The sequence below is a fragment of the Nuphar pumila genome, chromosome 3, assembly GCF_984573655.1.
Source record: "Nuphar pumila chromosome 3, dmNupPumi1.hap1.1, whole genome shotgun sequence".
NCBI lineage: Eukaryota > Viridiplantae > Streptophyta > Magnoliopsida > Nymphaeales > Nymphaeaceae > Nuphar > Nuphar pumila.
Window position 1 is genome coordinate 104832683 of NC_143251.1, and position 15244 is coordinate 104847926.

Below are 15244 nucleotides of genomic sequence, written 5' to 3' on the forward strand. Positions count from 1 at the left end.
TTTTCTGATAGAGTTCAATGTGGGCAGACTCTTTTTGGATTTGTACTCAGACTCAAATCAATATTTGCTGTCAAGTTCGTATTTGAATCCACAAGACTCGATCCGAATATTGATCCACGTCTACTTCAACGGATCTATTTAGGATTCAGATTCACCTTTTCTACTTGCGTTTCCGATTCGGATCAACCACGAGGTCCACGACCCTGGACACCCGATCCGTTTGCTTCCAAAACTTCGGGAAAACTTTCCAAAAAAACCCATTAAAACGTACACGTGGCATGCAATTGTTGTGTCGGCTTTTTTCGAATACGGTTTCATTGTCACTCAAGGTTAGAGGGCATTCTTGTTATTTCGTAGATAAAACAGTGCAATTAACTACATAATTTCGAATTTCAAGAGCATTTTCGTAATTCTACCACCCCGACGGCGAACGAGCGTGACCTCGACGGCGTCCTCTCCAATGTTTCCTTCTTTTCAAATTTCAATATTTCCACGTGGATGATGCACAAAAATAATGAAGTAAATTTATATCCAGCACCCTCCCAAGTTCCCAACGGCTACGTTTTCGTGCTTCCGCCCTTCTCTGAAAAAAAAAAAAAAAAAACGAAAAAACCCTGATTTCCCCCCTTCAATGATTGTTCCTTCTCCTCTCTGCCTAAAACCCTAGGGTTCCTCGAAACCCTAATTTCTCAACCTTCACCTCTCTCACCTCTCCCATCTCTGTTTCTTTTTTCTTTTTTCCTTTTTAGCCATTTTTTTGCTTCTGGGATGATGAAGAACTCGGGGAATCAGAGGGGCGGGATTCTGAGGGGGATTTCTTTGCCGGAATCCCTCCCTCCGAAGCCTCGGCAGGCAGGAAACCACCGGCGGACGAAGTCCGGGTGCGAGAACGTCCAACCAGTCGACCCCAACACGCAGATCGACCTGTTGTCCTCGCCCTCTCCGGCGTCGGGTAAGGCCGTGGCCAAGACGCGGAGCCCTCTTCCTCCGAAGCCGCCGCTGCCTCCCGCAAGCAATCCGCTCAAGAGAAAGCTGAATCTGGAGTCTGCGTCGGAGAGTGGCGCCATGGTTTCATCGGATTCTGGCGTTAGGGTTAGGCTTCCCTCCTCTGCTACCTTGCGAAACCTAACCCTAGGAAACATGAATCCATATTTGGTCTTTTTATCTGTTTTGGGTTTAGTGTGTTTGAAAGATGAAGTTTCTTGAATTTGAATTTCATGTCGACCTCGTGTTTTTGAGGGAGTCGATAACGCTTAAACCTTAAATTGGAAAACAAATCTGTCGATGTCATGCAGGTGGTGGTGAGAATGAGGCCTCTGAACAAAGATGAGGAAGAAGGGGAACAGATTGTGCAGAAGATATCCACCAATTCTTTATCTGTTCTTGATCAGATGTTTACTTTTGATTCTGTTGCGGGAACAGAGTCGACTCAGGTGAGCTGCTTGTTCAAAGTTGACTTTATTTTTTTTGTTTTTCTGTCTTTTCTTTGATGTTATATTGAATCCTATATGTGCAAATTCATGCATCTGTAAATGGTGGGTTCTCTTAGAGTCAACGTTTTTGTTTGTTCTGATAAGATAACCCTCTCAGAACCGATAGTCTCAAACGATAATCCTCCAGGATAATTGTTTGAGTTATCATAATGACTCTAATGAAGTTGGTAATCCCTTGATTATAGCAACTGTTTCCTCAAATGTAGCTATGAAGATCGACTCATCAAGTCCAGCCGATGGCTCCTTGAATATAGCAACTGCCCTCCTCTACTCTAATGTAGCTGTATGCTATTTTGTGGCGTGATATTTTCTCTATCCTTATTATCGTGTAATCCTCTGATATTTTCTTGTTATCGTGTATTCCTTTATCAATGTACATTGAATAACCGAAAACAGAATATATATACAAAACCCTTCACTCACTTAAGATAGTGAAGTCAAGCAGGTTTTCTCTATTATCGAGCAAGTTTTCTCTATTATCGTATCCTTGTATGGTATCAGAGCCGTGAGCTCATTTGAGCGCTTCAATGTCTTCTAGCATTACCACAACCCAGTGGAATGTCGTAGCAAGTTTCGTATCAATCAAGTTGAATAGAGAAAACTACTTTATCTAGAGATCTCAACTTGAATCAGTCATGATAAGTCAAGATCTTCTCAAATTTGTAGATAGCTCTTCTTCTGAACCTCCTGAGTTCGTCCTCTCGAAAGGCGGAAAACAAGAGGCAAATCCCGAGTTTTACATTTGGTGCAAGTCTGATCAACTTGCCTTAAGCTAGATCAAAGCTATAGTTTTCGAGTCAGTACTTAGCCAAATCATGAAAACCAAAACTGCACGAGAAGCCTGGGTCGTTCTAGAGCGGTTTCGTGGCTCTCAATCGGCATTGAGAATTATGCTCCTGAAAAAGGATCTTACCTTCATTAAGAAAGAAAGCATGGTCATGGACACCTATCTTAACAAAATCAAATTTTTGGCCGACTCTCTTGCTGCTGCAAATAGTCCTGTTGACGACATTGATCTGGTGCAAATCACTCTCAACGACCCCATCGAATATGAGAGCTTTGTCACCTCAGTCAGCACCAAAGTCACTTATCACTCATTTGCTGATCTGTATGATTTTCTGATCAATCAAGAAAGGAGGGTTATCGTGCTTTATCCTAAGCAAGCAGAGAATCAAGAATCCTCCCAAACCGCTTTTACAACCTCTTGAGGAAGAGGTCGCAGTCGTGGCTCCTATAGGGGTCGTTGGAATCAGAGTCGTGGTCAGGGCAGAGATCCTTCAGTCAATTCTAATCAAAACGACAATAATCCTTAAAATCAACGGGCCCTTGTCATCTGTCGGTACTGTGGCAAACGCAGTCACGTTGCGAAAAACTGTTGGGATATTCTCAAAGCCTTTTCTGCCAAGTCATTACACAAATCAAATGATGACCATTGGTATCTTGACACTGCTGTCACGAATCACCTAACTATTGATGACCAACAATTTGCAAACAAATCCCCTTATCAGAGCAACAATTCCATTATGATCGGTGTAGAATGATATAGGATGTTGTACCGAACCCTGGTTAGAGAGAGAGAGAGAGAGAGAGAGAGAGAGAGAGAGAGAGAGAGAGAGAGAGAGAGAGAGAGAGAGAGAGAGAGACGGCAGCACATAAAGAGAAAACTTAATTCACTTAATCGACATTAGGGCTCTCTCTATGTTAAATAGAGAGAGTCCAAATTAATAAATTACATCCAAGTCCAATATTTAATAACTTTTCAAATAACCTCCAAAACTAAGAAGGTTTAACTTTAAACCACCTACTCTCAACACTCCCCCTCAAGCTGGAGCATAGATATCAATCATGTTCAGCTTGTCACAACATTTTGAGAAATTTGGTCTAGCAAGGGGTTTTGTAAACATATCTGCAACTTGATCTTCTGACTTAAGATATTTGGTATTGATATGTCCAGCTTGGACCATATCTCTTACATAATGACAATCAACCTCAATGTGCTTTGTTCTCTCATGAAAGACAGGATTGTTTGCTATATATGTTGCAGCCTTGTTATCACACATCATGGTCATAGGAGATGAAACCTTCACCTGAAGATCATGAAGAACAGTACGAACCCACATCATTTCAGCAGCTGTTTGGGCCATAGCCCGATATTCTGATTCTGCACTTGACCTAGAAACCACATTTTGTTTCTTACTTCTCCATGAGATTAAGTTGTCTCCCAAAAACACACAGAATCCTGTGGTAGATTTTCTATCCACTACAGATCCTGCATAGTCAGCATCAGAATAGGCCACTATCTCCAGAGTTCCACCTTTCCTGAACAATAACCCCTTTCTAGGAGAAGATTTTAGATATCTGAGAATCATAATGGCTGCATTCCAGTGTACCTCAGTTGGTTTGTCCATAAACTGGCTAACCTTGCTTACTGCTAAAGCAATATCCGGTCTGGTCACAGTCACATACAATAGCTTCCCTACTAGGGAGCGATAGCTTTTGCTATCAACCGTTTTTGACGCTTCTTCAAACAACTGAACTTTATGGTCCATGGGAATATTTGCTGGTTTGGCTCCCAACATTCCTGTTTCCTTTAATAAGTCAAGAACATATTTCCGTTGAGACAAAACCATCCCTTTACGACTCCTGGCAACTTCTATACCCAGAAAATACCTCAATGAACCAAGGTCTTTTGTAACAAAATGTTTTTGAAGATGAGCCTTTGTGGCTTCAATGGCTTTCACATCATCTCCTGTAAGAATAATGTCATCCACATATACCACCATAACAACTATGCCAGAGCTAGTTTTCTTGATAAATAGTGTATGATCGGCTGCTGACCTATTAAAGCCAAAGCGTGACATCACTTCAAACAACTTTTGAAACCATGCGCGAGGACTCTGTTTCAAACCATAAATCGCCTTTCTCAATCTACACACTTTCTGACACTCCCACTCAACCTCGAATCCTGGAGGTTGTTGCATGTAAACAGTCTCAGATAGATCCCCATATAGAAACGCATTCTTCACATCTAATTGGTACAAACTCCAACCATGCTGAACAGCTACTGAGAGAACAAGACGAATCGTACCCATCCGTGCAACAGGGGAAAAAGTTTCAAAGAAATCAATTCCATATGTCTGAGTATACCCTTTTGCTACTAATCTGGCCTTGTACCTTTCAATAGAACCATCAAATTTGTACTTTATTGTATATACCCTTTTACATCCAACAATGTCAGCATCTGTTGGGGAATCAACTAGATCCCATGTATGCTGAGATACTAAAGCATCCATTTCTTCTTGCATAGCCAGTTTCCATCGCTTATCAAGTTCTGCCTGCCGATAGTTCAGTGGAATAGTTTCAGCAGATAAGGCTGAAATAAAAGACTTCATCTGATTTCCAATTCTGACATCGGAGACAAAATGAGATATGGGATATAAGGTACATTGTCGTGTCCCCTTTCGTAGAGCAATAGGCCTGTTATCATCATCATGAAGATCACTATTGTCAGTAGAACTTACCTCAGGGGAAGAAGAAGATGAAGGCTCTTGCGGAGATGGAGCTCTACGCACATATACCAATGGAGGATTATGAAATCTAGAAGCGGATGAAGTTTGGTTCGGTAGTGAGGGCACAGACTCCAACGGAAAAGGAGGTATAGGTAATGGAAAAGACTCAGCTGGATCAACCTGCAGTGGAGAACCGGTACTGGAGTAATATGGAGTGGATTCCAAGAAAGATACATCCGCACTGACATACTCTCGGCGAGAAATAGGATCATAACATCGATATCCCTTTTGATTTTTGGGATAACCTATGAATATGCATTTTGTAGCTTGAGCAGCTAATTTATCATGGTCAGGGCCAAGTTTGTGTACAAAACAAACACATCCAAATATTTTGGGTGAAAAAGAAAAGAGTGGGGCATTAGGTTTTAGGATATGAAATGGAATTTGATCGCCCACAGAAGACGAAGGCATGCGGTTGATCAGATAGCAAGCAGTGGTAATCGCATCACCCCAGTATAACGCAGGAACATTGGATTGAATCATAATAGTCCTGGCAACATCAAGCAAGTGCCGATGTTTTCGCTCAGCCACACCATTTTGTTGAGAAGAATAGGCACAGGAAGTTTGGGGTTGGATGCCATTATCTTGGTAAAATTGTAACAGACCTTTTGATTTAAACTCGAGAGCATTATCAGTGCGAACAATCTTGACAATAGATTCAAACTGAGTTTTTATTTCAAGAATTAAGGATTGAATAATACGTGGAACTTCAGATCGTTCCTTTATTAAAAACACCCATGACAACTTAGAAAAATCATCAACAATAACCAAATAGTAACGACACTGAGTCCTAGTAGGAATCTTACTAGGACCCCATACATCTGCATGAAGAAGTTCAAAAACTTTATTACTAGACTGACTTTGGCTTGAAGAGAACGAGCTTCGATGATGCTTGCCCAGTTGACAAGCTTCACACTGAAATGATGTGGTGGAAGGAATTTGAGGAAAGACTGAACGAAGCTTTGACAATGAAGGATGGCCCAGACGACGATGCCACTGAACAGGACTGGATGAATGTTCCACGGCAGCATGAACATTACCCATTGGATGATGTAGGTAGTAAACTCCATTTGCTTCATAGCCTCCACCAATCTTCTTCCCCGTCAGCAAATCTTGAAAATGACACCCCATCGGATCAAATATTACTCTACAGTTTTGTTCTTTTATAAGGCAACTAACAGAGAGTAAACTTAGAGGAAAGTTTGGAGCATGAAGAACATTTTGCAACTGTAATGAGGAGGATATAGAAATATTGCCCTGACCAACAACAGGGGAGGAACTCCCATCGGCTAATGAGACTCCTCGATGAGTATTAATATCCTTTAGATTTGAAAAAACAAGAGAATTTCCACACAAATGTCTGGATGCACCGGAGTCAATAATCCACTTACTGTTTGTTGGATGTAGGTGATTTCCTGTTGAATAGGCAACACCAGCTACAGGAGGGATGGAACTCACAGAACGAAGGGCTATCAGCTCATCATATTCAGCACGACTGAGGGTGATACTACTGTCACCAGCAAAGATATTTTCCTGTACCTTTGTTGCCTCAAGAGTAGTAACATTTGCTTTAGGAGCATAAGAATTTGATGATGAAGAGGTTGGCCTGCCGTGTTTATCCCAGCACCGATTTTCTAAATGTCCAGATTTTCCACAGAATGTGCATTGAAGCTTTCCTCTGCCTCCTATACCTCGTCCACGACCTCGTCCTCTGATATTCTGAATATTTCCACGCCCATAACCAGAGGAGGCAACTAGAGCAGATGACTGGGTCACAGGCTGTGATTGTGGAAGAGATATCGCAAGTCTACTAAGGCGATTATATGCATCAGCAAGAGTAGGCACATCTGATCCAGTCAACATTTGGACTTTTGCAACAGAAAATTCTGAAGATAAACCTGTAAGAAACCGAGCAACCATAGTCTGTTCTTGATGATCTTTCTGCTTCGAGCAACAAAGAGGCCTGTGAGCATTGAGTCTTTCAAACGCAGCTTTTACTGATGCATAATACTGGGCCAAGGTCTGATCTCCCTGCTGTAAATTATATATCTCTTGTTCGACTTGCAGGATACGACTCACATTGGTCTCTTGTGAATACGTATCTCTAAGATTGTCCCACATCTGCTTGGTTGTATTATAATAAATTAAACCATCTGCAATGTGGGTTTCAACACTATTCATGATCCATGACATAACTATGTCATTATCTTCATCCCAGGTAGCATATTTTCCCAATTTTTCAGTGGGTTCTTCTTCCAGCAAGATATGCTTTCTACGATGTCCAGATACTGACATCATGAACGTTCTGGACCACCTGGCATAGTTAGTTTCATTCAACCTTACAAAAGATCCATACGAAAAGGGATTGGCAAATGCCTTATACTCTCCAACATGTTCCAATTTGGAATCACATTTCGAACTTTCAGCCATACTGAAGATATACTTCTATTTCAGCAAACAAAAAACTGGAGAGACTTCAACCAATACAGGGGATAGCGTGTGTTACATTCACACGACAACCAGCAGCTGTTGACACACACAAAACCACGACAATAAGAATCCACAGCCCACAACAAAGTTACTTTCTCAACACAGTTTCCACGACATTAGTGAACAGCAGCCCATACACATGAGTAATAGTTCCAAAATATAATTTTTCTTCAGCACATCATGAAGTCACGACCAACACAACTCTGTATATGCATAAATTGAATCATACCAGAGGCTGTTCCCAGACATATAGAGCTCGACAATCATATCTTAATCACCAGCACAGCACAACAAGTGCAATTGCTGTTTCTCCCAAATAACAGGAAGTCACGACAAGAAATAAACAAATATCGACAAGAAGATTGCAGGAAATCACAGCAACAGGAATCACAACAATAGTAATCACAACAGGGAATCACGACAACAGGGAATCACGGCACCAGGAAATCACAGCAAGGAATCACGGCAGGGATTCACGGTACCAGGGAATCACGGCAACAGGGAGATCACGGCAACAGAGAATCACGGAGGAAAAAAAAAACAGGAAACTAGAGGCACGCATCCTGTTCCTTAGATCTGATGACAGATCTGGGCCATGACCTTGGTCAAATCCCAGATCTGTTATCAGATCTTACACAGAAATCACAAGCAGCTAACCTGAAGAAAAAAAATTTCTTCGTTGGTGCAGGGAGAAACTCGGCAACAGTTTAATCACGATCGAGTAAGATCCCACGAACCTGGCTTTGATACCATGTAGAATGATATAGGATATTGTACCGAACCCTGGTTAGAGAGAGAGAGAGGAGGAAGGGAGAGAGAGAGAGAGAGAGAGAGAGAGAGAGAGAGAGAGAGAGAGAGAGAGAGAGAGAGAACAACACATAAAGAGAAAACTTAATTCACTTAATCGACATTAGGGCTCTCTCTATGTTAAATAGAGAGAGTCCAAATTAATAAATTACATCCAAGTCCAATATTTAATAACTTTTCAAATAACCTCCAAAACTAAGAAGGTTTAACTTTAAACCACCTACTCTCAACAATCGGGAATGGTAAGACGTTACCTATAGAGTCCAATTTCGGCTTGTGGTTAAGTCACTAGTTATTTTCTCGCAAAAGGTCATCAAATTCAAAAGTTATTTAGTCTCAGCAACGAGGCACCCAAAATCAACCCCTTTTCAAGCCTTAGGGATCCTAATTTCCATCCTTTTGCAAAACCCCTATTGGATTTATCGTGCGGAAGTCCGAAGGTCCCATCATGATTTCTTCAGTCGAGGATTCCATCATTTCCATTTCTCGATCAGGTTAAGGGTCAAACCTGAGCCTCGTTTTTTTACGAGGTATTTTTCGTCCCATCCAGGTTAAGGGCAAAATCCGAACTTCATTTCTACAAAATGAATCTTTCTTTTTCATTATCTATTCCATATCTACCATTTTCATTAGAGCAAATTTTGTCATACCCAGTCAGATTCTTCTAACTGGGGCATTTTTTTTTGAAGCCTCACCAACATCAACTTCTTGTTTCTTCTGAGTCTGTGTTTGCCATTTCTGAATATAATAAGCCAGGACTTTGGCATAGTCGTCTCGATCATTGTGGTCGTCATTTTATTGAAAAACTTGTCTCAAATAATCTCATTCCTAGGCCCAGTTTGAGTTCGAAAGTCATTGATATGAAGTGTTCTAGTTGCCATTTATGTAAGAGTCGTGTTTTGTCATTCAATTCTATTAATAAGAGAGCTTCAAGGCCCTTTGAGGTCATCTGTTCTGATGTTTGGGGTCCTGCCCCAATTACTTCTCTTTCTGGCAATAAATATTATCTTATTTTCATTGATAGTTACTCTCGCTATACTTGGATATTTTTCATGAAACACAAATAAGAAGTTTTTGGATTGTTTAGAAAATTTCATTCCTTCGTCCAGAATCATTTCTCTACCAACATTCTCAATTTCCAGTGTGATGGAGGAGGTGAATTCTCCTCGAGTGACTTTGTTAATTTTCTTCAACATAATGGGATAAAGAGAAGAGTGTCTTGCATACACCTCAACAAAATGGGATTGCTGAGAGGAAACATCGACATATTGTTGAGAGTGCAATGAGCATGATGCCTGTAGCATTATGGATTGAAGCTTTTCATTCCACAGTTCATGTCATAAATCGACTGCCAATGACCATTTTAGAAAATAAGTCACCATATTTTTCTCTATTTGGCATACAACCTGATTATCATGAATTACGAGTGTTTGGATCTATTTGCTATGTTCACATTGACAACTCACTGAGACATAAGTTTCAAGATAAAGCCTTAAAGTGCAGGTTTGTGGGATATGCTGAAGACTACAAAGGCTATATCCTTTGACTAAGCGCATCAAAATATCGAGAAATGTAGTTTTTGATGAAATCAACTTTGATGATCAGCCACCTAATTCAAACCTCCATGTTGTTCATTCAAGTCCTAGCATTGAGGTATACCATCCATGGTTAAATTCAGAACTCTTCTCCAGTGCTAAAGAAGACTGCCCAGTAAACTGCAGTCGGAAGGAGATACATGAAGAATCAACAAGTGAAGTTCAAACGGAAGAGATTGTTACTCAAGACTTGGATCCAACAAGGTATAAGGGTGTTGTATACACCCGGCGAGAGAAAGAGCCTTCATCCATCCCTTGTACAGGTTCATATCCTCCTGATCCTGCTTCTCAGATGATGGATATCAGAAGATCCTCACAGATTCGACATCCGCTCGACAGGTGGGTAAGTTATAAAAAAATTTCATTGGATTTTCAGATATTTTTGACATCCATAAGTAAAGAGGATGAGCCTCTCATGTTCTATCAAGTTGCAAGTTCTAGAAGATGGGTTGAAGCCATGAATAAAGAAATGGAAGCCTTATATGAATGTGAGACATGGGAGATTGTGCCTAGACCACCAAACAGAAATGTCGTTGGGTCAAAATGGGTATACAAGATAAAATATAAACTAGATGGGAGCATCGAAAGATACAAAGCCAGATTAGTAGCCAAGGGATTCACACAAGAACAAGGACAAGACTTTGATGAAACCTTCAGTCCTATAGTGAAGATGGGAACTATTCGCATTGTGTTGAGTCTAGCCAATGAACATGGATGGACATTGAGCCAGTTGGATGTTAAAAATGCCTTTTTACACAGGGACTTAAAAGATGAAGTCTACATGGAACAACCCACTGGAGAACGAGACGCCAAGCAGTATGTATGCAAGTTGAAGAGGGCACTATATGGATTAAAACAAGCTTCTCGTTCTTCATTCACAATGAACAAGGCGTCACTACTCTTTTATTGATATATGTAGATGACATCATCATTACAGGAAACTGCAAAGATCACATTGAGAAGGTGAAGAAGTTACTAAATCAGAGATTCAAAATGAAAGATTTGGCAGAGCTACGGTATTTCCTTGGGGTGGAAGTTGATAAAAGATATGATACACTTACGCTTACTCAACACAAATACATGTTGGACATTCTCAGCAGGGCAAGCATGACAGATTGTAAGCCATTAGCAACTCCAAGTGTCATTCATCAGAAACTGAGTTCTAGAGAAGGGGATATATATGGAGATCCCACTAAGTATCGTAGCATAGTTGGCATGCTGCAATATCTGACTTTTACTAGACCTGACATAGTGTATTCGGTTAATCAGGTGTCTCAGTTTATGCATGAACCTCATACGTCGCATATGGAGGCAGTCAAAGGGATACTTCATTATCTGAAAGGTACAATTGGTGATGGCCTGGTATATAAGAAAAGAGAATTAGATCCAGGCGGGGGTCATGAGATCATCATTTATGCTGATGCAGATTGGGCGGGTGATCCAGATGAACGACGATCAATATCTGATTATTGTAGCTTCATTGGACCGAACCTAGTATCTTGGAGCAGTAGAAAACAAAAAGCGGTTGCTAGGTCGAGCACTGAGGCTGAATACAGATCAATGGCTGCTGCCACTGCTGAGGTTACATGGATAAAACATCTTCTAACAGAAATGGGAGAACCGATTGCTCGGTCACTGTTACTGTGTGACAATCAAAGTGCCATCAATATGTCCTTCAATCCTATCCATCATAGTCGAGCGAAGCATATTGAGATAGATCAACACTTTATTAGGAAAAAGGTTGAAGAAAAAGAGATTGAACCCATGTTTGTGCGAACTGAAGAACAAGTAGCTGACATTTTCACCAAAGGGTTGACAAAGGACAAATTTTAGTTTCTGAAAGACAAGTTGTTCATGGTCCAGGACCATGCACAACTTGAGGGAGGCTGAAAAGAAGTCGTCGTTAGGTCTTGGACCCAAACCCGACCCGATTCATGAATCGGATCGGGTCAAGATCCAATCTCTGTATAGTGTATTTTAAAAGTTTATTAGAGGGTATTTTCGTACCCTAGAATTGTACATTAAATATATATTCAATAGAATGGGAGACGCAGGTGGACTGACGTCTTTTTCTCTACAGACTCTTCTCCCATCTCTTCTTTTCTCTCTTTTGCAGAAGATAGCGTGAAGGTTCTTTTTTGACACCTAGTTGATCTGGCATGATAAAAGATGGATATAGCGAATGAGCTTTTATGTTGAATTCATATCAATGGTACTATTTTGGTCATAACAATCCTAGGCTTACTGTATTCTTGCTGTTTTTTAATTTCACCTAATGGTCATGGAATTTTAATTTAAAATTCTGAGTTTTGATCTTGACAGATTCTTGTGCAGGATGATGAGTTTCTGTCTGATGTTTTAGTCTTTGAAGCCTTTAGGTCTTGTTGAGGAAAATATGTTGATTTTCACACGTTCTATTAACATCATTTCCTTATTAAGTTCGGTTGAGACATGCAATGTTTTCATTTTCACTTTTTGTTTTTTCCAGGAAGATATGTTCCAGCTTGTTGGTGTGCCACTGGTGGAGAATTGTTTGGCAGGGCTTAATAGCTCAATATTTGCGTACGGGCAGGTAATAATCTTATCATTGCCATCATAATTAGTCCTCCAAATCTCAAAGCTCTCTTTCTATATTAGCATGAATTTTAATCCTGGAGAACATTGTGGTGTCTATTTGTTCCAGACTGGCAGTGGCAAAACTTATACAATGTGGGGGCCTGCTAATGCTCTTACTGAAGGCAATTCTTCAAGTGCCCACTTGGGTATAACCCCTCGTGTCTTTGAGCAGTTGTTTGCCCGAATCCAGCAAGTAGGTTCCACATTTTCCTTTTTTTTAATCACAAAATCTATTCTTCAATATGAAAATGTTGGTCTTTTTAGTGATTTTGTTGTGTTTTTGAGATTTGTTTTATATTCGCAGGAGCAAGTCAAACATTCTGACAGACAGCTGAGTTACCAGTGTCACTGTTCTTTTCTAGAGGTAGTGTGATTTATGACTAAACTGTATGTCTTCTGATCAATTGATTCTGTTCTTCCAATACTTAGATTGTGATTTGTCAATCCCAGATCTATAATGAACAAATTACTGATTTACTGGATCCAAATCAAAAAAATCTGCAGGTAGTAGTCATGCCCATGTTGTATTAAGTACTGTAATAAGATACTATGTTCCATCTGCATTATGTCTAACATCCTGAATGCAATAACAGATCAGAGAAGATGTTAAAACAGGTGTCTATGTTGAAAACCTTACAGAGGATTACGTGCATTCCATGAAAGATCTTACCCAGCTTTTGGTAAAGGTATATATGTCAGCTACATGAGTCTGCATTTGATTTTTTTTTGCTCTTTGCTTTCTTCAACTCGACCAGGTAAATTATTGTTTTCTTTCTGGTCAATTATGATTATAACAAACAAACTCATTGGCTTAGGGGTAATGCTGTAAGTTATACTAAATGTATGTACCAAATTGTTCAAGCCAGCATTATTAAAAAAAAATAGAGTAGAGTCAATAAGACCTATCTTTTAAGTGATTGAGATTTGAGATCAATTTGGAAGGGGATCAACAAAATAATACATGGCAAACAAGAAAATAACAAAGACTAGTTTTAAGATTACAAAAATAATGACTATTGTAATTCACCAAAGGATAATATGCTGCTTAGTGCATAAAAAACTGTCAGATAAATAGAAAATAACAAAGAAATAACAAGAAAAAAATGAAACAAAAGAATACTGGAAAAATAACAAAGAAAAGTTTTAATATTACAAAGAAAACAAGAAAATAACAAAGAAAAGTTTTAAGATTATAAAAAATAAAATGATGTAAATATTAAACAATGACTATTGTAATTTACCAAATGACAATATGTTGCTTAGTGCATAAAAATTGTCAGATAAATAAAAAATAACAAAGAAATAATGAGGAAAAATATGAAACGAAAGTATACAGGAAAAATAACAAAGAAAAGTTTTAATATTACAAAAAAAATGATGTAAATATTAAACAATGTCTATCATAATTCTCTAAAGCGTATCAAGTTGCTTAGAGCATAAATAGATTGACATCAGACAAATCAACAAGAAAAAGAAGCAACATGTAGTATAGCAATTTACTGTAGTACACTTGAGCAAAATATAAGTAGCCATTTTTGTAACGCCCCAAAATCGTGGACTTGAAACCTTTTATGAAAAAGGTTGAAAGCTTTGAAATAAATCATTTATCAGAGTTTAAAACAGAAGTTCAGCGGAAGATCAGGTTCAAAACAACAAGTCCCTAGACCTTGGACACATTACAACCAAAAAACAGTTTCCCCCTTACAAACCGATTTGCAGTTCAAATAGATATTTTATTGAAATTAAAGAAGAACCACATTTTGGTAATACAGTTTTAGAAATGCAGAGTTATAATCGAAAGAGATACTTTCAAAGAAACCTTGTACCATCTATCAAAAGAGTCCCCAGGAGCACAACGTCAGGAAAGGGCATTGCCTTGAGTGCATCGCGTCATCGTGCCATCGCAAACTGTCTCAACCTGTTCACCACCTGCCCATGAAAATTGGTCAGTCTCACAACAGACTAGTAGGGGTGCAAAAGACAAGAAAGAGCAGAAGCTGCAATAAGTAAGATAAACGCTAGCTTAAGCAGAAACAAGCAAGACTAGCAGATCTAACCAAATGTGCTGTGGAGTAAGCAAAGCTCTAGTAAAGTAGACAGCTACGTAAAAGAGCAGGAAGGATCAGAGTGCTGAACAGACAACTATAGCAATCTCACAAATATAATGGGTGAAGAGTAACTAACTCTATCCACCAGCCAAGCAAAGCAATTTCATAAGACAGGTATTCATAACAACACTCGTAATACACACAAGTACCATAAGATGACTCAGTCCATCGATAAGTGATTACATTAATTGTGAGGCACAAGTTATTGCATCACAAGCAATTCATAAGCAATACAAGATAAGCAATCAACTAGTATGAGAAGCTAGTTATTACCAAGCAAGGAACTGCATAAGCAGTTTAACCAACAAGGGTAACGCCTCGACGGGCGTACCTAGCTCAACGAATAGCATACCGAACTACCGAGCTAACAAGCAAGCAAGCAAAGCACGTCACAACATGCGTATCTCACGATCATGTGTATAAGTTATATCTTGTCTCATTACTGAGCAGGCCGTTGTGGGTACGCACAAGGCAAAACGTAGAAACAGTCGAGATTGATTCGGGGGTCCATTATGCTATGTATTTTATTATACCCCGAATGACTGACTGTGTCCGCTTCCTAAGGG

At 39.6% G+C, this 15244-nt stretch overlaps 1 protein-coding gene across 3 annotated transcripts in view; it reads left to right on the forward strand.

Annotated features, from left to right (window-relative positions):
• The first annotated feature begins 555 nt into the window (after window positions 1-555).
• The window catches only part of LOC149843189 (kinesin-like protein KIN-12B), a 56369-nt gene continuing 41680 nt past the window's right edge, over window positions 556-15244 (forward strand). The window contains exons 1-7 of one of the 3 annotated variants that reach the window (XM_089999641.1): window positions 556-1092; window positions 1296-1433; window positions 12443-12526; window positions 12638-12763; window positions 12875-12934; window positions 13021-13074; window positions 13164-13256. In XM_089999641.1, the coding sequence (XP_089855767.1) occupies window positions 769-1092; window positions 1296-1433; window positions 12443-12526; window positions 12638-12763; window positions 12875-12934; window positions 13021-13074; window positions 13164-13256 (879 nt within the window). In that variant the 5' untranslated portion in view covers window positions 556-768. The remainder of the gene's footprint in view (window positions 1093-1295; window positions 1434-12442; window positions 12527-12637; window positions 12764-12874; window positions 12935-13020; window positions 13075-13163; window positions 13257-15244) is intronic. The other 2 variants (XM_089999643.1, XM_089999642.1) reach the window with 2 other exon arrangements.